The 22,145-nt window shown below is 50.9% G+C and overlaps 1 protein-coding gene across 8 annotated transcripts in view; it reads right to left on the bottom strand.

Moving 5' to 3' along the window:
• The window catches only part of ctnna2 (catenin (cadherin-associated protein), alpha 2), a 239,838-nt gene that overhangs the window by 15,591 nt on the left and 202,102 nt on the right, over nucleotides 1-22,145 (bottom strand). For all 8 annotated transcript variants that reach the window (XM_023799332.2, XM_023799334.2, XM_023799335.2 and 5 more), the window contains 5 exons: nucleotides 11,521-11,613; nucleotides 9,651-9,807; nucleotides 8,974-9,174; nucleotides 4,269-4,420; nucleotides 1,977-2,090 (listed from right to left, as the gene is read on the bottom strand). In XM_023799332.2, coding sequence (XP_023655100.1) covers nucleotides 1,977-2,090; nucleotides 4,269-4,420; nucleotides 8,974-9,174; nucleotides 9,651-9,807; nucleotides 11,521-11,613 — 717 coding nt within the window. The remainder of the gene's footprint in view (nucleotides 1-1,976; nucleotides 2,091-4,268; nucleotides 4,421-8,973; nucleotides 9,175-9,650; nucleotides 9,808-11,520; nucleotides 11,614-22,145) is intronic.

The following is a 22,145-nucleotide window of genomic DNA, read 5'->3' on the forward strand; positions in this document are numbered from 1 at the left end:
GAGAGGAGTCCGTCTATCCGATGGTGAAATTCGTCACGCGAGGCGTTAAAAAAGCGCTTCTGGAATTCACTTATCCCCAAAACCCTCCCTCGCTTTCCGATAACAACAAGAGCGGATGCCCGGTGTTTAATGCGGCCGCAAATCCTTCCTACATGCGGCGTGCTCGGCCGCGCGCGGCAGGATTAAGGCCCGCGTTGGGTTTCTCCCCGCGCCAAAAAGCGTCTCGAAACGGCTTTAATTTGTTTCATTCGAAATAAACGGGACAGTGGCTCCAGAGTTCAATTTTACAGCTGACTTCTCCCGTGGGGTTACCTCGGCGGGTTTTCAGTTCCGTGACGAGCACGTGGACCGCACTACGCACCAGGCGGGGGGAGGGGGGTTTGTCCTGTTCTTACTGATCGAGTCGTGGTCTTGTTAATGACTTGAAGCGGGGCGAGCTTTATGTTCCCAAATAATAGATCTGACAGGCAGAGTGGGAGAAGCCGACAGCGTGACGGAATTATTCAGGGACCCTCTTACGAGAGTCACCCCTGCGGACACACAGGGAATGCGGCGCGGCTGACGACAATGGCAGGACGCGGTGGGATCAGATCGGCTTAGAGGCCGATGGTGGTCACTGTAGCCACATCAGCCCCAAGTGCACCAAACCCTCCACACCGTCAGTCCGCTTCCTGCCATTGTGGGACATGGCTGTAGATCGTTCCACTATCTAGGCTATGCACCTGCACTTCCCTTCGGCCATGACTGCCCCCCCCCCCCCCCCAACAAATCTCCATCGACCTACATTTTTCCAAGCGGATGGTCCTGAGAGGGATCAGACAGCAGCACTGACCCCGGTTCTGCGTCCTGGCCCGCAGGCATAAAGACTTCCCTTTGTCCGTGTTTTTCAGGTCGGCAAGCCGACAAACGGGGGGGGGAGTACATCTGAGAAAAGGCAAGTGGGGGGTAATGAAGGGCAATTACTCATCCTTCTCCTCAGACGTGTGACATACATCACAGTACGTCTTCCACACCTGTTGGACTCCACCGTTGCATTGGGTGCACCTAATACTATTGGGCGAGCTTCCTTGGGGAGTCTCTGGACCCCTGTCGGACATAGAAGCGACAGTGCCAGTGCTTCTCTGACCGCTTTCCCAGGCATCACCCCACGTCGCCCTCTGCTGGCAGGGGTGGAAGATCACTCATTTCCTTGTCTCTGATAATCTCTTCAGATTTCTGATTCCCGGCAGAAGTTCACCTTGAGCTGGCAGCGCCGCACCACAGTTTCTGACCACAAAGCTGTGGTTCTGGGCCGGCCCAGCAGAACAACGAACATGTTCTTCTTTCGGGTCTCTGCGTACACAGCTTCTCTCAAACTTTGGGTCCATCACAGGCATGATAAGTTGACTGCTGCGTAGGTTCCCGAGCCAGACCCAGACCTCACTGACTATCCTTAATTCAGCCGGAACCTGCTACCATTCCTGTCCATGCCAACTGGCTCCGGGTTCAGCTCAATTTTCCGCTCAGTCTTTTCCATCCACGGTTCTTCCTCCTGGGGACTTTACAGCAGGGAAAGATAGCGAGAAATGGGGCCAGAACGGTCCCATTCTCCAACATGCCACCATTCATCCGGGCGTGGGGGCCTCCCGGCGAGCAGTGTGAGGCACTGATATCCTGCTAATGTCCCATAAGCAGACTAGCGATCTCAGTGGGGCACACCGAGCCAAATGACCAATTATATTACGCAATTACTCAAAAGGCATTCTGGGTAATGTCAAGGGGGGGAAGAGGCAATTGTTCTGCAGGTTTGGGAAATTAACATAATTGATGGTCTTATTGTTTCCAGTGGGTCATAATTTTGATGACGTAATGCATCCCACCCCTGGTTAACAGGATGTGACCTCTTTTGGGATATACTGTATATCACCCCTGGTTCAGGTAGTTACTGTTGGTACCCCGGGTTGGTTTGGAGCAGTCCAGGTGACATCTGTACTCACTCTGGCACTCTGCCCAGCGATCAGCTGATCGTCCTCCGTCTGGATGCTGGTACGACTCCGGGCATCGTAGTCCTCCTGCTCAAAGTCCGAGTCGTCCTCCAGCTCTTCCGGCGTCTGTTTGGGGGGGTGGAGTTAAAACATGGAATGGCTAATGACAGCTCCCTCATCAGGTCACTAAGGGAAACGAACAATAAACAGTAATGCATGGTTTTCATCCCGAAACCCAAGTAAACCTCAATCAACCTATTCTGGTTTGTGACAAACCTAAGAGACAAAGTAATAAACGATTAACCTGTATTTCTGCAAGTCTATTCTTGCTTTTCGTCATCTGCTTTTGGGTAAATGTAACATAGTGCTAAAAGCCCTCTAAAAATGAAAAATGATACATTTTCGTGTATGTTTTTGCCACGTCCTCAGAAAGCAAATGCTAACTGGGCTATTTTCATATCAGCCAGGAATTAACACGGCTACGTTCTCTGAATCAACAGGAAGCCGGAGATGGAACATAATCAGCATCAGAGCGGCGGCTGTCTGTCATCACCGCCAGAAACCGCCCCCCTCCAAGACTCTCTGGTGTCGTAGCTCTTAGAAGCTGTCCCAGATCCTCTGTTGAGAGCTGTCTCGAGTCTCCCGCACACACACACCCCTGGTGTGACAGCGGGGAGTGCACACACACACACACACACACACTTAAATGTTCCTCAGAGCTGGCAACCTCACTTTCTGCTGGGCCTTGTGTGTGCGTGCGTGCTGGGTATGTGTGCGTGCGTGCTGGGTGTGTGTGCGTGCGTGCTGGGTGTGTGTGTGCGTGTGTCTATGCCTCAAGAGGGAGTATGACCGTGAGGTAGTTCATCTTCAAATCAGGCCAGGTTCCACGGAGGGGGAGGGGGCAGGGTAGGCCTGGCCCACCCAATCACAACCTTGGCCCGCCTCCAGGTTCAGCAAACAGCAGCCAATCACTGATTTTACTTCTTAATTTTTGTAAACAGGAAGGAAGCAATCCAATTTGCTTAGAAGACAAATGTACTTTCACTCTTACACCTAAACACCGATCCCCGGAAAATCCTGTGACCCCCCCCAAAACCTTAGAGCTAGAGCCTCAGACAAAAAAACAACAAAAGGCAACATCAAAATCACACAGGAATAAAATCAGAAAAGTGAAAACAGGTCGGAGGCTGTTTGATCCTGGGGGGCGGTGGGGGTTGCCTTTGTGTGGGTTCTTATTACAAACCGGGTCTGAAGAACTGTCAGAGGACTCCATGAGATCCCCAGAGCACTGCATGGGCTATGTAGCATGCCGGGGTATACTGTACCTGCCATTCCCCATTCCCTTTCTAGAAGTTTACAAACAGGCTATTTAACTCCGCCTGATACACCATCCGTCATGGGGTCAACTGCGGGGTTGTTTTCAGCGTGAAGCTTCACGGGACAGAAATCATGGCATACCAAAGACCCCCTGTTATGCAGGCGGGCAGCTGGGGGCCTGGCATGGGGGGGGGGGGGCGAGGGTGATGAAGATGAGGGTGAGGTTCATGGGGCCTGTTCACCATTATTTACCAACATCAAATTATTTCTACGATTTGATTTCGCTGCCAAACTGGGAATGGTTCCAGAGGATTAATCTTCAATGAATGAATTACTGCTGCGGCGGCGGGGCGGAGGCCTGTGGGAGTCTGGGAAACGGAGGGGGGGGGAGGGTGCTGGCGCGGGTGTTTGGGCCTCCCCACGGGTCGCCTCTGGGTCCGGGCACAAACGGACCGACTCCATCCCCTGCGAGACCCATGGTGGGTAGGAGGGCGCTGGATGCCACACGTGGGATTGGCATTAGGGAGCGAGACGGATAATAAAGGCATACAGGACTGGGGGGGGGGCAGAATTCACACATTTAATAGGCGCTGCACTGGGAGCAGTATGGATATTACACGCATTATTGCATGCTTTATGCATATTGTATATTATGTATTGTATGTATTGTGGCTCTTCAGGGTTACATGCTGCAGGGAGGAGCGCATGCAAGTATTTCATTCTATTTGTACCTGTGCAAATGACAATGAAACTTTTGAATCCTTCAGTCCTATATAACGACATTTTATGTGCAAACACAAACATTGATTATCTGCCAAGGTGAATCCCTTTTGATTAGCATTTGCCAACAGTGTTGATTTTTGGTCATTTTTGCCTGCACATTTCGGTCATTTACCGTAGGACACCCAGATCACAAAGTAAAGCTCGTACGGGTACCCTTCTGTCCCGTGTCAGTCACGTTCACGTTCACGACCCCTGTCGCCTCACCCGAATCATGAGCACGGCCTTCCTGATGTCGCGCACGCCATCATAGACCAGGCGGGAGGCGTCGATGAACTCGTTCTCTTCGAATGGCTGCGGGGGGCTGGTGCTCAGGGCCTCGATCGCCACCTCCACCTGTTCGGCGAAGCGGGGCATCACTGCCGAAGGAGGAAGACAAATATTCAGGTTATCAGCCATTTCCTCACCCCCCCCCCACCCCCACCCCCGGCTGGATGCAACCAAGGCGATATGAGGCAGCCAGCCAAAGCTGTGTGTTGTATGGATGGATATTTCTCTCTAGGGGGACCTTGTCCCCAAAAAACGAGGGAATGCGATGACTTCACAGGGAATATACTCATTCCTGCCCTGGAGAATATTTCCACAGATAAAAAATAAAGAAGTGCCTTTCTATTGGGACAGTTTCTGATCTGCAGCAGGAGATCAGATGCCGTCATGTGACCCCCCCCCCACAACACGCGCACCCCCACGACCACCACCCCTGTGAAGTAAAACTCAACTGAGTCTGTCATCCCCATGGCCGCTGTACTCACATGATGCCCCATATTGCGTTGCCCTGACCCACATCTCCAACACTCACACCAGATTATCTAAACCTCAAGTCCGGGTTTTGCTGGAACCTCGAACCCCTGAACCGGACCGGGCAGATTTGAAGGCCTGTGCCTCTGAGGTTATTTGCTCAAGACGTGCCTGTCCGTGTGTGACCGCATGCAAAGGCGGGCACTGGGACCCAGGGGACGTGGCAAATCGGCTGACAGGGACAGGGAATGCTGGGAAATGCGGTGCAGTGGGACTCAAAGGCAATATAATAACGGAGGGAAAAAGACCTTGCCAACGTGAAGTAAGACTCAAAGGAGGAAGGGGGAACTAGGAACCAGCTTAATGAGGACTGGGAAGGTGGAATGCACCAGTGCTTTCCGCTGGGCATCCGAGACTCCCCCCCCACCATCCGCTTAACCCGCTCTCATTTATTTATTTCACTCTTTACTTTCAAACGCAAAGAAATCCAAATCAATTACTGGCTTTAAGATTTCCCAGTCAGAAGCAGAAGGTATATTACAAAGACATAAAAGCAGTCAAAATAACCAACCCCCCCCCCCGAAAAACATTTTAATCCACTTAGCCGAGCGGTGTAGAATAAGCTTCTGGGAATCACACAGAGGTGTTAAATAGGAATATTTAAATGTTCTCAAAGCCGGTAATGAGCATAGCTGCTGATGGTAACGAACAATTTCACTCAGGCCCGCTGAAAAATGACGAACGGAATGAAAGGCGACTGAGCCGGAATGGAGTTTCCTGGAGCCAGACTATAAATTTTCCGGTAAGTATGAGTATAACGTGTGTTTAAATCAACACAAGAAGAAAGAAAGTACTACCCAAGGCAAAGTAGGTAAATGAAAATGTGCCGTGTGTAAACACAGTCTGAAAGGAGACATACAACCTCCCCAGGACAAAAGATGGACAGGGGCTTAATAAAGTGCATGGGAATGAGCAGCGTGTTTATTAATTAATCATGGTAGGTTTACATGCGATAGTGGCATGATTTACACCAAATCAGCCCAGTACACACTAATCTTCTGACCAAGTGACGTTGACCGGGGTGGGGAGTCTGATCCATGGAGGGTTGGCGTGGATGTGGGATTTTGGGATGACCTCTCAGTCAGCCAATAATAAAGCTGGGGTTCTCAACTCCAGTCCTGGGGACCCACTGTCATTGGCTGATTGAGAGGTCATCCCAAAATCCCGCCCCCACAGCGGCCCTCCATGAATCAGGCTCCCCACCGCTGATGCAGACGAAAGTATATATTGGCGGGAAGGAAAATGGCAGCACTGACCTCTCCTTTAGAAAGTACACCAACACCCCCATCCCCCACCCCGCTCCAAAGTCACCACAGCCCCTCTTTGACCCACCTCCCCCCTCCAGATTAGCCATCGCTGTGATACACCATCAGAGATCCGGTTACACATGTATACCTCATTCTTGTAAGTTGAATCAGAGTCCAGTTTGAAACACCTTTGAAGTTCCAGGAAATTGTAAGGGGGGGGGGGGGGGTGAGTGTGGGGTAAAAAGCAATGAGAAGTGGGAATTTGCATGTCCGTTCGATATATGCATCATTAACCAGCTGGGTCCGGTTTCATGTTACAACCTTGAGGTTGGCCCTGGAACAAGGGATTCTCCCACTGAATAGATGGCTTTCAAAATATGCTTTGACACTAATGTTTGACCTGATCATTTATGCCGTCATTTACACTGTCAGAGGCGTTTAAAGGCCTTTATATTTCTGTAGGGAACAGGATCTGAGTACTCCATTATTCCTCATCAACGCCCTACCTCTGGGGGAGGGGGGGGGGATACAGACCCAGGAACTGGTGGGTAAAGCTCAGGTATCGTCATGGAGGTCATCTCAGATAGCTCTGGTCCACAAAGCACGGGCCTGCTCAGGATTCAGTGATGCCTTCACCAGAAGATCAGCCTCAACGAGGGGATGGGTGGCACTGGAGAAAGCAGCCATCGCCATTTTTTCGATTAGGCCATCTATCACCCCACCCCCCCTTTAAGATCAGCCTGCGCCTGGGGGGCTTCAGTAGTGACAGAAGATCTCAGCGGCAATCGGCCGTGACAGTAGGCCAGAATCGCCCTCACACCCAAGGTAGTGCCTTACAGTCAAGTGATTCTGCTTGATACCGCAGAACTGGAGTTATCTAGAAATATCTCATATTTTTCTGCCAACGCTCTTATTCCCAATAAAATCTTCACCCAACCCATCAAGGATGCTAATACAAGTCCTCAGCCCACTCAATCCTCATTGAAAATGGGTAATATATGAGGCTAACTCAATTGACATGGAGGCTGCGGTTGAATATTATGTCCTATGTCCTTCTCCTAACCAGATTTCTTTGACCTTGATGGAAAACATCATGAGGTGAAGGAAAGATATGAAGGAAAAGTCATAAGAACCTAAGAAAAGAGAGCCGCGGTGCTAAGAGAATCTGACCGCACTTACACTAGCAAAAGAGAACCGCGGTGCTAAGAGAATCTGACCGCACTTACATTAGCAAAAGAGAACCGCGGTGCTAAGAGAATCTGACCGCACTTACACTAGCAAAAGAAAACTGAAATATATTACTTCGCTACCAAGGTTGGAATTGAAATATCCTGGTCAGGAAGCCTGTGCATCTCAGGAGACAAGGCAGGGGGACAAATATGGCCGATTATCCTAAGTACGTGTCTAACATCAGCTCTCCTGACATTGGGAAGAAATCGGAGCAGCCAGAAGAAACTCACAAACAAGAAGAGACCAGGATTTGAGTCCCCGGATCCAGAATAGAGAGCCAGACTGAGCTCCAGCATGTTCATGGGACGTGATCACATCATTAATACCTATGTGGGTACAAGTCATGCTATTCACATTGCACGTCGCCACCCCCACCAGGTAAACCACCGAAATTTCACCCCACAGGTCACACGTCGTTCCTGGAGTTATGAATCTTGACAGTAGTAATCAGCGACCTGCTGGCACACATGTCACGCTGTTCTCATAGAAGCAGGAACATCTTGTACCGACCCAAAAAAATAATTAGAACGAATAAAACTCAGGGACACACTGATTAACTGCTATGTCCAGCTGAACACCAGTATAGCACCCGGACGACATCCCCTCGCCCCCCTGCCCCCACCCTATTGATGGTGTATGGTGAGATATGGACCCCAGCTGGAATTAATTGCACGGTCGAGTTCGCTAACGCCTTCAAAGACGCGCTGGCCCACACAATCACGGGGGACTTAATTGCTGCACTTAATTACTGCAATAAGAAAAAAAATTGATTTCCTGGCATGCTAAATATGGTAAAACATGGGGGGGCATTAGCCGTAGCGGAAGACGCCGGCAGGATGGGGGTCAGGCCTGGGACAGGGCTGTCACGCTTGCCTGGGGCCTGCCGCTCCATTTACGCCCCACTTTGAGTTTGTTGTTTCTTGCTTAAAAAAATATTAATTCTATCCATTTGTCAGGTGTTCACTTAACTAATTTTGATTATTACTGCTTCATCGATTCAGGAAGTAACTCAAGGTGTTTAATAAGAGGAGGTAAAATGCCCTTTGATAGAGTAAAATGCCCCTAGGGCTCATTTTCGAATATAAAACATGACTTTTAATCTTGATTAAATGTCCTGATATGGAAGTGTGTGCTTCTATGCAGTGGACAACACTTTTGGTCTGCACGGACAGGCGGTCCAGTTCCTGAGGGAGGGGGCAGATGGGTTAGGGGGCTGGACCGAGGGGCAGGCTGTTGTGTCTATACCCATTCCCCCAGAATGCCGGCTAATTACGCTCTGCCTACACGTCAGTCATGTGACTCATCGCACCTTTGTTTATACCATACAATCTGCCTCCGACTCTTTGCGCTGTATTGACTGTCTATCACCGTATCTAATGTGCCTTAACTAATTACACCGCTTCAGCTTCTCTGGCAGAAAATTAAAACTCACAGAAATAAAATTTGAGCAGACAGCGTAAAGGCGCGTGTTGCCTGGGAGAGATGCATCCATCACAGATATGAGACGTACAGTTATGGATGTGAATTATACAGGGCTGACTGCTGTAGATGCGTGAGGGGGCGGGGCAAGGGATGATGGGCAGGGCAAGGGGTGGAGTAAGGGGTGGACCTAGGTAGTGATTGACAGCCAGGCTCACCAGTCTCTGAGAGCAGCTTGAGTGACTCGAGCACGCGTTCTGTGTACACGCCCGGCTCGTAGTTCTCCATCTCGGCGTTGATGATGTGCACGACGCGGGCAGCGCGCCCGCGGATGGCGCCGGCCGTGCGGTCCAGCGTGTCCACGTCACCCTCCTGCAGAGCAATGACGCACTTGTTCACGTCCTCCAGGATGTGGTTCTCTGGGGGTGGAAGGCGAGAGAGCAGGATGGGTGCCGTACTCGGAACGAGGTAAAACTCAGAATGGAAACCTATACTTTTGACTCAAGGACATTATATAAGCTGGCATCCATTATCCACTTCACAGGCGTCTGGACAAGCCTAAGCCAGACTGACCAGCTTCGTGACTCACTGGGGCGATTGGGAAATGTAACACTTACAGTGAGGCCAATCAAAGGCCCGTTATGCTTAGCGGAGAATCTGCATAATCTCAACGTGAGGCTGTAGGTCTCCCATAACCAAGTTTATCTTCAACAGACACGTTTTGTTTAAGCAAACAGTACATATTTAGTATTCCAAGAAACCTCTGTCGGTTTCTTTACAAAGCTGAACTGGCCTTTATTTACGCAAAGGTGCAGAATAGCATCGTTTCCGAGAAACGATGAACGATAAACGCATCATAAAGACAGACGATCACGACGCTTTAACAAATGGGTACCTGAGACGGACAGGAAGTCGTCCACGGAAGTGATGTCATCCACAGCCTCGGTCAGGATGCGCACCTGCTTCTCCCATTGGTCCTTGAAGACGTCCATGTTGTCCTGTGCCACCTTGCTCTGTGGCCGTGCGGCCAAGGTCAGCGCCGCATTGATGACCTGAGGAGCGGGACCAGGGACCCACAGGAAGCTCAGCTTCAAGTGGCTTCATAAAGATCCTACTCTATTGGCCCTGAATCCCAAATCTAGAGAACTATTTCTGCAGTCCTAGATCCTACAACTACTCCATTGGTTATCTGGATAATGGCCTAGATATATGTCACAGCCTATAGCCTTTGGCCGAGAGGTACATCATGGCTTCTGGGGTTCTACTGTTTAAGACACGGGATTTTGTAAGATGTGGCCCATAAATATGGCCATAATTCAAACAGAGAGAACAACCTGCTTTAAATCAGTGAGTGACAGGGGTAGGGCACTTCAGGGACCAATCAGCTTTCAGCTGAGGCAAGTGGCCCTGTGGCCCCACCCTTGTATGTACTGGACTAGGGATAGGTTTGTGAGCCTGAATCCCTAAACAGATCAGTAGCTAAGAAGACGCAATAGCTCAACTGGGGTAGAGAGTGTAACTGCTTTCGTTTGCAGAAGAGGAATTTATACGCGGCATTTAGAGAATGTATAATGTTGGTGAAATGGGATTCGTCGATGGTGGCAGCAGTCGAAACAGCCCGGGATAACAGCGCTGAATGGGGGAAACTGGAGCAGTACTATTCCCAATCTGAGGGGGGACATTAACGCTAAAACGTGCTGCCGCGTTTTACTGCCCGCGTGCATTACCTGGTTTACGGTGCACACGGGTACCGTCATAAATCCCGTCCACGCCAGAATGATGACCTAGCATTGTGCAAAACTACAGCAGTCAGCTTGTGAAGTCAAGATGGGCGCCACGTGATCAAGCAAGCTGTTCTGCCATCAGAAACGGCCAGCGCCCCCTGGTGTCTGAGGTGCGGAACTGGCCGATTCGCAGGATGCACGGTGTTCAAAGCTTCTGAACTACAAACGGGCAAGATGGGGATTTGGGCGATTTAACATCGGCGCATGTTCATTATCATTTCAAACAGGCGGCTTTCATTGCCCGGTGTGTATGCGTGTGTGTGTGTGTGTGTGTGTGTGTGTGTTCCCCCAATGGCACTTTGGAGGACAAAGCCGAAATCGCCCATTGTTTAAATTCATTCAGGGCCGGACATGAAAGTCGCTCCAGTGCTTTGCTGAGCTACATAAGAAAGATATGGAAAGAAACTCTTCAGCTCAAGGTGGGGGGGGGGGGGGTTAAGAGGATGGAGCTTGCAGAGGATGGGATAACAGAGAATGTCGACTACAGAGGGTGGGGCCAGTAGAGGATGGGGTTATAGAGAATGTAACCTACAGAGGGGGATATGATATGATATGATATAACTTTATTGTCAAACACGAGTCTGAAAATTTTCTTGCGTTACAGCAGTTCTACTTGTGGCATCACAAAAAAAACACTTAAAAACACAAATAGATACATTTAACATACCATCACAAGGATCCATTCAATATACATTTAGTCTTGAATTACTGTAAGTTCCATAATTGGTTTTAGGATTGACTGATGCACAAGACAGAGCTTCAGTCTATGAAATTGTGGAACTCTGTATCTCTGGTTTGATGTGAGCGCAAACAGAGCATACTGAAATGCAGAGCAGCTGTGCACACTATGGTTAAGGTTAGGGCTGGGTAGGGGTTAAGGTTCTCTTTGTAGGGATTAGGGTTTTGCCCACAGAAATGTCCCCACAAAGATATGAACACAGGCTTGTGTGTGTGTGTGTCTCTGTCTGTGTGTCCACATACCTGGGGGCACAGGCTGTCGATCTGGGTGGCGGCCATGCGGACCAGCTTCACACCTTCCTCGTTGTTGGAGATGGAGCAAGCGAGGTTGGCTACCTGGGGAGGGAAATCAGGGGTTAGACGGTGTGGCATGGGGGGGGGGGTATCCTGCAATTCACACACAATCATCATTCCTTTACACTTTCCTTTCCTTAATTACCCACACTTTTTAGGTCTCGACAGCAACCCCCCCCCCCCAACACAATGTCCCATGCTGCAATCGAACTGGAATTACTGGGGCAGCATATGGGCCGCGGGTCACGCTCGTTTGCTCAAGCTCTCGGGTGTGGACCCGTCCCCTCGCCACCAACCCGCCCCCCCGCCGCCGAACCGCCCCCTCGCCGCCGACCCGCCCCCCCGCCGCCGACCCGCCCCCCCGCCATAGACCCGCCCCCTCGCCGCCGAAACGCCCACCCGCCGCCGACCCGCCCCCCTGCCGCCGACCCGCCCCCTCGCCGCCGACCCGCCCCCTCGCCGCCGACCCGCCCCCTCGCCGCCGACACGCCCCCCTCTCCACTAACGCTCCCGTTTAAAATAGAGCTGCACTTTTGAATTATTCAAATCACGCAAAGTATAATTTAAATTTCCAACTGGACAATGTCAAGGACGCATTAAAATGGAACGACGGTACTTATTTTTGAAAATTTCTTACAAGAGAAAAAAACGAGAGAACACGTGGTGAAGATGGCAGAGGGGCACACGGGGCAGTGGTAATTCAGATGCGTTGGTATAAGAAAGAGGGCCTCTTGTCACCGTGGTAACAAGTCTCGGAACACCGCCCACCCGTCTGCCCCCTGGCTTTGACTGACCGCCTCATTTCCACTCTATATCCATCCATCCACAGCATTTCATACATCACTCCCCGGTCCTAGGCAGCTCTCTCATCAGTGTTCAACATCAAGATCTCTTTCTGTTCATTAGTGGGTGGCTTACATCATTAGCCGGGTTAACTAATGCAAAAAAAAGAAAACGGCTCCGCTGTCTAACGAAGCAATGAGATGCCCCCCCCCCATGCCAAATGGAGCACCTCTCCAGCAAATTTGTGTTGGCTTTTGTCACTAGAACAGGGGTGTCAAACTCCAATCTGGGGGGCCAGAGCCCTGCACAGTTTTGGGTTCACCCTCATTTAACACACCTGATTCAACTCCTTGTACTAATTACCACACAGCTCTTCAGCTGAACCATTTGTGGTGGAACAGGGAAAGAACTAAGCTACACAGGGCTCCGGCCCCCCAGGACTGGAGTTTGACATCCCTGCACTAAACCATTGGCCCCGCCTCCAAATGCCATGCTCTGCCGCAAATTGCTCCTCCTACAGTGATATACATGCACTTATTGGCTGGTACAGCTGTCCATCAGAGGGATCATGGGGGACGGCTCACTGTTGGAAGTGACAAGTGCAGGGCATGAACCATGACCACCACCCGATCACCCTGGTGACCCCACTCAGGATAAGCGGTTACGGGGATGGATATTAACTTACGACGACATGCATGAACTGGTGGAATTCCTTTAGACCGAAATATTTATGTTTACATGAAATTAAGTCTAAAACGCAGAAGAGCATGCAGAACAGAGAAGGTAAATAGCTCTGCTCCACAAAGTCAGGTGTTCCTCCGAGTGTGAGACTAACTTAGAGAGGCTTTTGTCAAAGCAGAAATGTCTGTCTGTGTCTGTGACAGCTGTGGGGTTCTTAATGATGCCTCGTCCCTCCTCCACAAGTGAGCTTCCTCTCGGGGACAGGAAGGGCCTCGCCCAACTGTGACACAGCCCCCACCTGCCTGCCTGTCGGACACCTTCTCTGGGACACCGTGACACGCGGTGTGGGTGAATGCCCGCCACCCCACGGCGGGGCTCGATATGTTGCCATGACGACCGTCAACATCCACTGGGACACCGAACCATGAGACAGCTTTGCCAATCGGAGCTTCTCATTTTCCATGAGGAAAACTAAAACTCCTAGACTGCTGCTCCTCCCCTACTCTCTGTAGTGGAAATTATTATTCATGCTCAGCTCAGTTTTTACCCAAAACCAAATATTCATCTCTTAGAGGGCGCTGTGATGCATAATAATAGCAAGTAAAAAAAAAATTGATTGCGGTTTCAATAACCGCTGAGAAAAAATGATGACGAGTCCAAATTCTTGCAGATTTACCATGTAGCTTGTATCCTTACAGTATTACACCAAAATGGTGCTGTTTGTACTGTGTAAAGCTTAGGCCAAATGTAAAAGTACCGCTTTCATTATCGAAAACATCACATGCCAGTCTGAATCATTGCTTACTCAACTGTAAGCCAAAAATAGATCCTGAACTGATACAGAAACCGGTTATTCACTTCCAGAGATGAAGAAATCCAAACATGTTTTATAACGTGCTTTTAAATATGTTTTATACAGTTAAATTGTGATAAACTGTGATGTTCCTGCCTGGGAGTGTTGGTAAGACACTTCCCCATGTAGGTGAGCTCTACCAATGGGCGGTCTGAAGCGGGCCTAGGGCTCCACAAGCCTGGCCAGTGCCTGGCATGCAAGGATAAATCAGGCCCAGGCTCTTGGAGCTGAATCACACCAGGGCAGGGGCTGCTAGCACGGCCACTGTGATTAAGTGGGGAACGTGGAGGAAAATGGCTACTATTTCTCCCGGCGGGGAAACGGTCGATTCTGTCAATGGCGCTAAGCTGCTAAGTGGACGGACTGGAGTCCGCGGCTGAAGGTGCACAAAGCTAATACCTCTTGTGCTAGCGGGGGAGAGTGAGTGTGCGCCTGATTCCGCTCAGCGCTGCCTCACTTGGGGCCCTGGCGGGGGTACCGTGCCCCTACTGACGGGTCTCCAGCCCTCCCCCTGGAAGATAAAGATAGCCGGGGGCCTCCTGGGATGCCACCCTCCCCTTACTGCTGGGGCTGCCCCACGTCTGCCCAGACTCATAATGCCGTTTTTAGCGCCCTTGCTGCAAAGTCCTTAGCGCAGTCAGAGTTCACTGACGCTCTCCAAGCAGCAGCACGTCGTCACTTTTTACCCGCCGCAGAAATCCCATGGATCTGGCGAATAGAACAGGAACAAAACCGATTTCCCCTCTCGCGCTGTCTGGTGCTCAGGGTACAGGCCGGCCCTGCCGAATATCTATCATGCAATTTGAGGAGAAACACGGATTCGGAATACCGTACTGTATGTCTCTGATGTCTGCCTCTGCTAGTGGGCTTCAGCCCGTGATGTCACATCCTGGCGACTGCAAAACAGGGATCCTATCAAAGCCTGTACTGGAAGTCCCGCCCTTGGGAAGCCATCCGCCAGCTCCATCACTGGTCACATGACATCAGAGGTCACATGTCAGTTCTAGCACAGGTCACATGTGAGCTTCATAAAAGTTTACATGTCAAATGCACCACCAACCAAACCTCAATACCAAGACCGGTCATGCTAACTAGCCTCCCAATAATGAACTTGTGGCGCAATGACTCATGGGACTGGTCTCACTTGGCAAGCATGCAAGGACTCATGTATCCTTGATATTTGGGGCAGGGCAAGAATGACATCTGTTTTGTTTTTTTTTCACCATCCTCAGTTCTTCTGTTCTTGAATATTGGGACTGGTCTTCGCCAATGGAAGATGACATAAAACTAGTTTACGAGAACACAAGTGCAGTCAAGTGTGCTTACTGAGAAATACCCCGAATGTCAGTTTCACCACAAGTCACATGTCAGCACTGCCTCAGGTCACATAACCAGCCTCTTTACTTTTTATCTTCCAGGCTCTGAATTCTCCTGTTTTCATTTTCGAGCAGGTTAGTTTCCCCGGACGCCCCTGTTATTCCTTGCGACTCTGAAAGACACTTCATACTTGTCATACTCCCGAGCCTCTAGGTTTTGCTTAACAGACACAGAAAGAACCACTGTTCCATCAGCCACGCCCCTATGTTTTGTTAGCCACGCCCCAATGTTCAATCAGCCACGCCCATATGTTCTGTTAGCCACGCCCCCATGTTCCATCAGCCACGCCCCTATGTTATGTTAGTCACGCCCCCATGTTCCATCAGCCACGCCCTTGCATTAAATCAGTCACGCCCCATGTTCCGTGAGCCACCCTGCATTCTATCAGCCACATCCCTGCATTCCATCAGCCATGCCCCAAAGTTCTGTTTAGCCATGTCCCCATGATCCGTGAGCCACACTCCTGCATTCTATCAGCCACATCCCTGTGTTCCATCAGCCACGCCCCTAAGTTCTGTTTAGCCACGCCCCCATTTTCAGAGAGCCACACCCCTGCATTCCATCAGCCACGCCCCCATGCTCCATGAGCCACACCCCTGCGTTCCATCAGCCACACCCCTATGTTCCATGAGCCACACCCATGCGTTCCATCAGCCACACCCCTATGTTCCATGAGCCACACCCATGCGTTCCATCAGCCACACCCCTATGTTCCGTGAGCCATTCCCCTGCGTTCTATCAGCCACATCCCTGCATTCCATCAGCCATACCCCTGTGTTCCGTGAGCCACTTTCCTGTGTTCCACTAGCCTAGGCCCTGTGTTCCAACAGCCACACCTCTCCATTCCAGCAGCAAGGCTCCTTGCATTTCCCATGGAGTGCGAATCGATGGAGCTTCTACAGGCGGTTTAACCGCAAGACTTGGCTCCCCTGGGACAGTCAGATGTTTCCTTTGTCTCAGGTCAGCTCCACCACAGGTCACAGGTCAGCTCAGCCATAGATATCCGTGAGCCAGGGGGCCATAGGTCGCTCCACAGGATGCTTTCCTTCGGAGATACTCACACCCTAGGAGACACAGACCACTCTACGCTGTGGAGGCATAATCGAGTTGCAAGTTTATTACAGCAGATCAGGCCCGATGGCCGCCGTGAGCGCTCAGGCTAGTGACGGGCCCCCCCCCCCCACTTGTGGCTACGTGTCCAGTCACCTTCACTCCTTTGTCCTCCAGCTGCCAGCAGTGTGACTCCGGCTTGCACCCCCTGCCACCCCAAAGAGACGTGGAGGGGTGGCTATGGATACTGATTGATGTGCTAGGTGATTAAAGAAATAAATAAAGGCAGGTGCCTCTTTGGGAGGGTGTGGCCGTGCCCGAAAAGGTGAGAGCCCAAGCCGCAGGCCGGCCGGCCGTGGACAGACGAGATGGGATGAGACAGCAGATCAGGCCACTTCAACTGAGGCGCCGAAATGTCTGTGAAGCACACGGAACACGCGTGTGGTATTTAACACGCCTCGCCTGAGGGGTACCGTGCCGTAACAGGGAGCTGGACACTGTTTCTTGCTCCGGCAACGGCCTCGCTGAGTCACCTTGGCAACCGCTCTGGAACCAGAGCGCCCGCCCGGCCGTGTCAGGAGGCTCTGTAGCTCTTAGTTATTTACACGGTGTCAGGGCTGACGTGCACGGCCCGCCTCAGCTCCGGGGGGAGGCTCGGGGCCGGGCCGGACACGGCTTAGCGCACTGCAGCATGACAGGGAGTGGGGCAGGGACCGCTAAATACTGATGGGGGGGGGGGGAGGAGCGGGGAGAGCGTGCAGCTCCTGACATGCACAAACACTCACACAGACACAGAGATGCCAGCACAGGATCGACGCACTGAAAACATGCAGCAAACACACACAGACACAGAAACGCCAGCACAGGATCGACGCACTGAAACACACACACCAAAAAACATGCACACAGACACCAGCACACGATCAACAACAGGTCCCACACACAACAAACACACAGACATATACACACCAGCACAGGATCGACGCACTGAAACACACACACAAACACACAGACACCAGCATGGGATCAACAGACTAAAAACACGCGGCAAACACACGCAGCCACAGAGATGTCAGCACGGGATCAACGCACTGAACACACACACAACCAAACACACGCACCAAAAAACATGCACACAGACACCAGCACACGATCAACAGCATGTCACTCACACACAAACACTCAAAGACACACACACACACAGACACAGGTTACCATTATCCCTCTTCTCCAGACTGCTGCCAGATGTACCTCATTCATACTCTCGTTTCGCCGCGCCCCCCCGCCTTTCATTCCCGTATTTCAGAATCCCACCCCCAATCCCTGAATGCGACATGCAGAGAGTGCGTTGCCAAGCGCACATCGTGAGAGCGCTGTTTACATACACGGCGGGATGCCATGCCGCGTACCGCTCCCTGGCCCGTCCGCCCCGTGAATAATCACGCGTAATTATAATTACACGCGATTGTCCGCCAGAGCCGGCTGAAGAAGGGCCCCTCCTCACGTTCGGGGCTCGTGGCTGCACGGTTCTGCCCCCGGGGCCTACTTATCGGCTCCGTATGGGGGCGTGAGGGGGGGGCATCAGAAAGGGGGCATTAGACAGTGTGAGAAGTTGGCAGCTTTCATTTTGACCTTGATGGGCGAGGGAAAAGGGGGGGAGGGATTAACTCTGTGTGAAGCAAGATCTGTCGATACTGGGGTGCATGCGGGCGTGGGAAGGTGGGCGGAGCCTCCGGCGGGCCGTAACTCTGGATGGAACAATGGCATGAAACGTACACGGGAGGGGGTGTGGGCGACATTGACGCCACGGGGGCGTGGCACGCTTTGCAGAGCACGCATGCATCAGCAGGGACCACCTACTCTCCTGAAACGCCCACTCCATCCCTGCTGGGTATCGATCTACACCCCCTGCAGCTGTGAGTTGAGCACTTCTGTTTGCCAGTGTGACACTATTATTAAAAGGGACGGGGGGAGGGGGCGGGTGTTTAGCTTAAACGAATATTTATCCATCCCGAGGCTTCTCAAAATTACCATCTGAATAAAACAACCGCGGCAATAACAGCTTTTATCTGTGATTCATTTTAAAACGTTTGATGGTGGAATGTCACAGGGCACATTGTTTTTTTGGCTCCTAAAAGCCAGCATGGGGGGACGGCATGATTTTCGGGGAGGCCGCAGACCTCATTTATGGCACGCCGGAAACGGAACAATTTGGCTGCCTGGTTACTCGGGTACCCCCTCCTCGGAGTCCGGGAGGGAGAGAGAGAGGGAGAGAGGGGACAGGGTCTTCCCCCAGTCTATGCATGGCCGCTCGCTGTTAGGAAAGCAGGTCAAATAAAATGAGGTAATTAGCCCCTCCCACAATTCCGTGGCATACCCACTTTCTTGTGCGTGATACCACTTCTGGTCTTGTAGTCTGGTCTCCTCAATTGTAGAGCACGTAATATACATAAGGAATGCTTGCTGGACATTATGGTCCTGAACGGAAACAGCTATGAATAAATAAAGTGTTACATATTATTATTATTATTCTACCTATACACTCCTTCGGTTTAGTAAGGAACACCGGGAATAACTCCGCCCCTCGGGGGGTAGGTTTGGCTGTGCCCTAGGGGTATCAACCCCCCCACCTCCCCGATAATAGATGAGTGTTCCCGGCTAAAGGTTGTGGGTTGTCAGCACTTAATTTCCTGACCTTTATACCATGGAAGGTGGAGAGGGGGAAAAAAAAAGTTGCTTCAGATTCATTAGAGCCTAATTCTCTGGAGGATCTAATGAGCGTCAGCAAGCTGGAGCTGAGGAACCTCCTCCCAGCTGGCGCCGTCCAGTTCGATGCTCCCCTGCATCCGACTTGTTCTGAGGACGTCTGCGGAAGACGTAGAGCATCCAGGTTTGGAAGCAAATCAACTCGGCTCCACACTCCGTTTCTGACGCTGCCTCCACCTCCCAAAATAAACGGATCCGAGGCGGTCCAGCTCTGAGCCTCCGCAGCCTCCCAGGACCGAGCGTTTGGGTCGGTGGCGGAATCCGCACAACGGGGAGCGGCTCTAATAGCTAATCGAGTCTGTACGCCGTTTCTGCTGATCCACATGCTGTGAAAATCACACAGCCACAAGGCCGCAATTACCCCAGTGCACGTGTGGGCATCCTGTCCGCTGTCCTTTTCTCCGCAAAAAGGACCTCGAGCCAGACCACGGTGCCAAACCGTAGGCGGACCCGCAAACGGAATCCAAAACAGCACCCCGTAATCAGACCTAACTGCTCCATTAACCGGACATATATAACATTTGTCCAAGGTCCACAATTAACAATTAGGGCCCGATTCAGAACGTTTTTCACGTGGGATTTCTCTCCGTGCAAAGATAAACTATCAATTCTGTGTCCAATTAATTTCGTAATTAGTTCAATTAAGCCGTGGTGGAAGATCGTTAACTCTTTGGGCGGCAGCGCGGGAATACCTCAAGGAGAGTAATATTCAAAGCTGTGAGATACAGTGATGACCAAATGCCGTAATGAAAGCTCACAGCATATTGATATATGGCTATATTCGGCATATGCCTCCTATAAGACACCTTTCCAGTTTAGCGACCACGCTCAGGTCCCGATATAATTTACCGCCGCCTCAGAATGTCAGCTCTCTCTGTGCAGCGGGAACAAACAGCAGCGGCAAACAAGCTGGTATTTACAACCTGACCTTGCAGAAAGTGCCTCGCTAGAGGACAAGCAAGACAAGAAGTGCACCGCCTTAAAGCTCCAGAGAGGGGCAGCACCGGCATCAGAGCTGGGACACCCGACATGACCCGACGGGGTAAACTGGGAAGGTTAACTTTAATTGGGGCTCCATGAGGATGCTATCTGTCTCTGCTTCCCTGGCACGTCGAACGAGTCAATTCACTTTGTGGAGACTACAGCGAGGATAAGTTTCGCCATGAGGCCAAACCTAATTCTTTTTCTCGTTTACTGGTAATGGGGGACTCCAAGGGGGGCGCGTGAGGGACAGTTTCCGAAGGCCGCAACCAATAATTCAAGGTTTCCTTGGAGATAAGGACTCCTGGAAAGGAAGAAGATAAAGGCTCCTCAGAAAGGGAGAAAGGAAACCAGCAGTTCCTGAAACAGAACACAAGATTATCAAGTGTGCCTTTACACCAAGACCCCCTACAGACCAAAGAAGCAGAACCAATTTAATCGAATATTATCTAAGGTATCATCTAGCTATCATCTCTCAACTGCTGTATCAGTGCAGGGCCTGTTATATCATGCCAGCATTTCCCTAAAAATGCAAAATAAATAAATAAATAAAATAAACTTCACCGAAAGTTACAGATCAGTAATTACCAAGTAAAGCTAGCTGTGGAAAGTCACTGCAATCCTTAACGTCATCCAAGGACACGCTGGTCAACCACTTCCTTGGAATCCTTGACTCTTTCTCCAAACCCCGTAAAAGCGCTTGTATACGTTTTACAAACCAGCCCTGTGTCAATATGAGTTCCATTCATTCTAAAGAAATGAATCCATTTCTGCTAAACAAAGGTGCTAGTTCGCACTGATACATCGTAAATAACAATCCCCCGCTGTGTCAGGGAAAGCCATTACGACATCATCAATGAAGCAACCAATAACATGTCCCGGTACAGTAAATGCACGGAAGCATGCGCTCTCGAAACCTATTACAGTCCTACACAATCGCGAGTATTTCTCAGCGAATATACCGCCTTTGGCTTAGAGCCATTACATACACAGGCCGGCATCAAGTGCTTAAAAAAGACCAGGACGTATCCCACAGTAGCCATCTACCTTTGGAGAGGCAGAAGCCTCTATTTTCATGAATCTATTTATTATACACGAATTTCCTATTTGACTGTTTTCCTCAGCTAGGATCCTTGAGCATTTTAAGCCATAAAAAAAAATCAATGACGCAGACAGCCCCTCCCTCTCTGTGGCTCACCGAACTTCAGACTGCAGCAGATAGGACCCAGAGCTTCGGAAATGACTAGGGAGGTGGGCAACGCCAGTGACGGAGAACCGGGTACCTTTCAAGGACGAGTCCGATTCTGTGTCAGCGGATACAGGAGAGGGGGTGGCAGGGGATGAGATGTGGGGGGGGCGGGCTTGAATGTGCCGTGATCTCCCCCCCCCTCTCCAGTGGCATAGAGCGAAGGAGGGCGTTCATGGGAAATCAACAGGACGCAGTGGGGGGGGGGTAACGGATCAGCGATGAACAAACAAGAAATTACGGGTGGGAGGAAATGGCAGCTGCAGAGGAGAGCCCCCCCGACGGACGAAACTTGATTTATTTCTAGAAAGAGCATAAGTCACTAAAGGTTAAACGCAGCCAGGAATCTCAGGCACGGCGTTATACCCGCTGCCTTCGCGCTGTTTGGGTCTCCGGGACACCTCCCGCATCTTGCTTCCTTTTGCAGGCTGGTGTGGGGGGGGGGGGGGGGGGGGAGAGCTTCCTGGTCAGCAGTGTCTGCTGGGTTCGAGACGTTTTGGCCAGAAGGGATGGAATTAGGTGATCAAAAAGACCAGAATTAAATTCTGATATTTCTGTGCCCCGCTGACCTTCCTTGGCAAGTAAAATCAGGACCAGAGCCATGGAGTGTGAATGTGGCCTTCAGATGCATCTGTCCTCCACAGTAATCATTATAATGGAGACTACTGTCATATCAGTATTATTTGTCTGTTCTTTGTATTTCACTTTTATTTACATTTCATATACAGCCTATTCATGTTCCTCGCCTCGGGCTAAACTCCCCCACATCACGCAAGGTAATGTGCTAGGCTCATCTGCTTAGTCTACCTCGCTCACGAGGAAATGCGTTGCATTTAA

Source organism: Paramormyrops kingsleyae, chromosome 25 (assembly GCF_048594095.1).
Source record: "Paramormyrops kingsleyae isolate MSU_618 chromosome 25, PKINGS_0.4, whole genome shotgun sequence".
Classification (NCBI taxonomy): domain Eukaryota; kingdom Metazoa; phylum Chordata; class Actinopteri; order Osteoglossiformes; family Mormyridae; genus Paramormyrops; species Paramormyrops kingsleyae.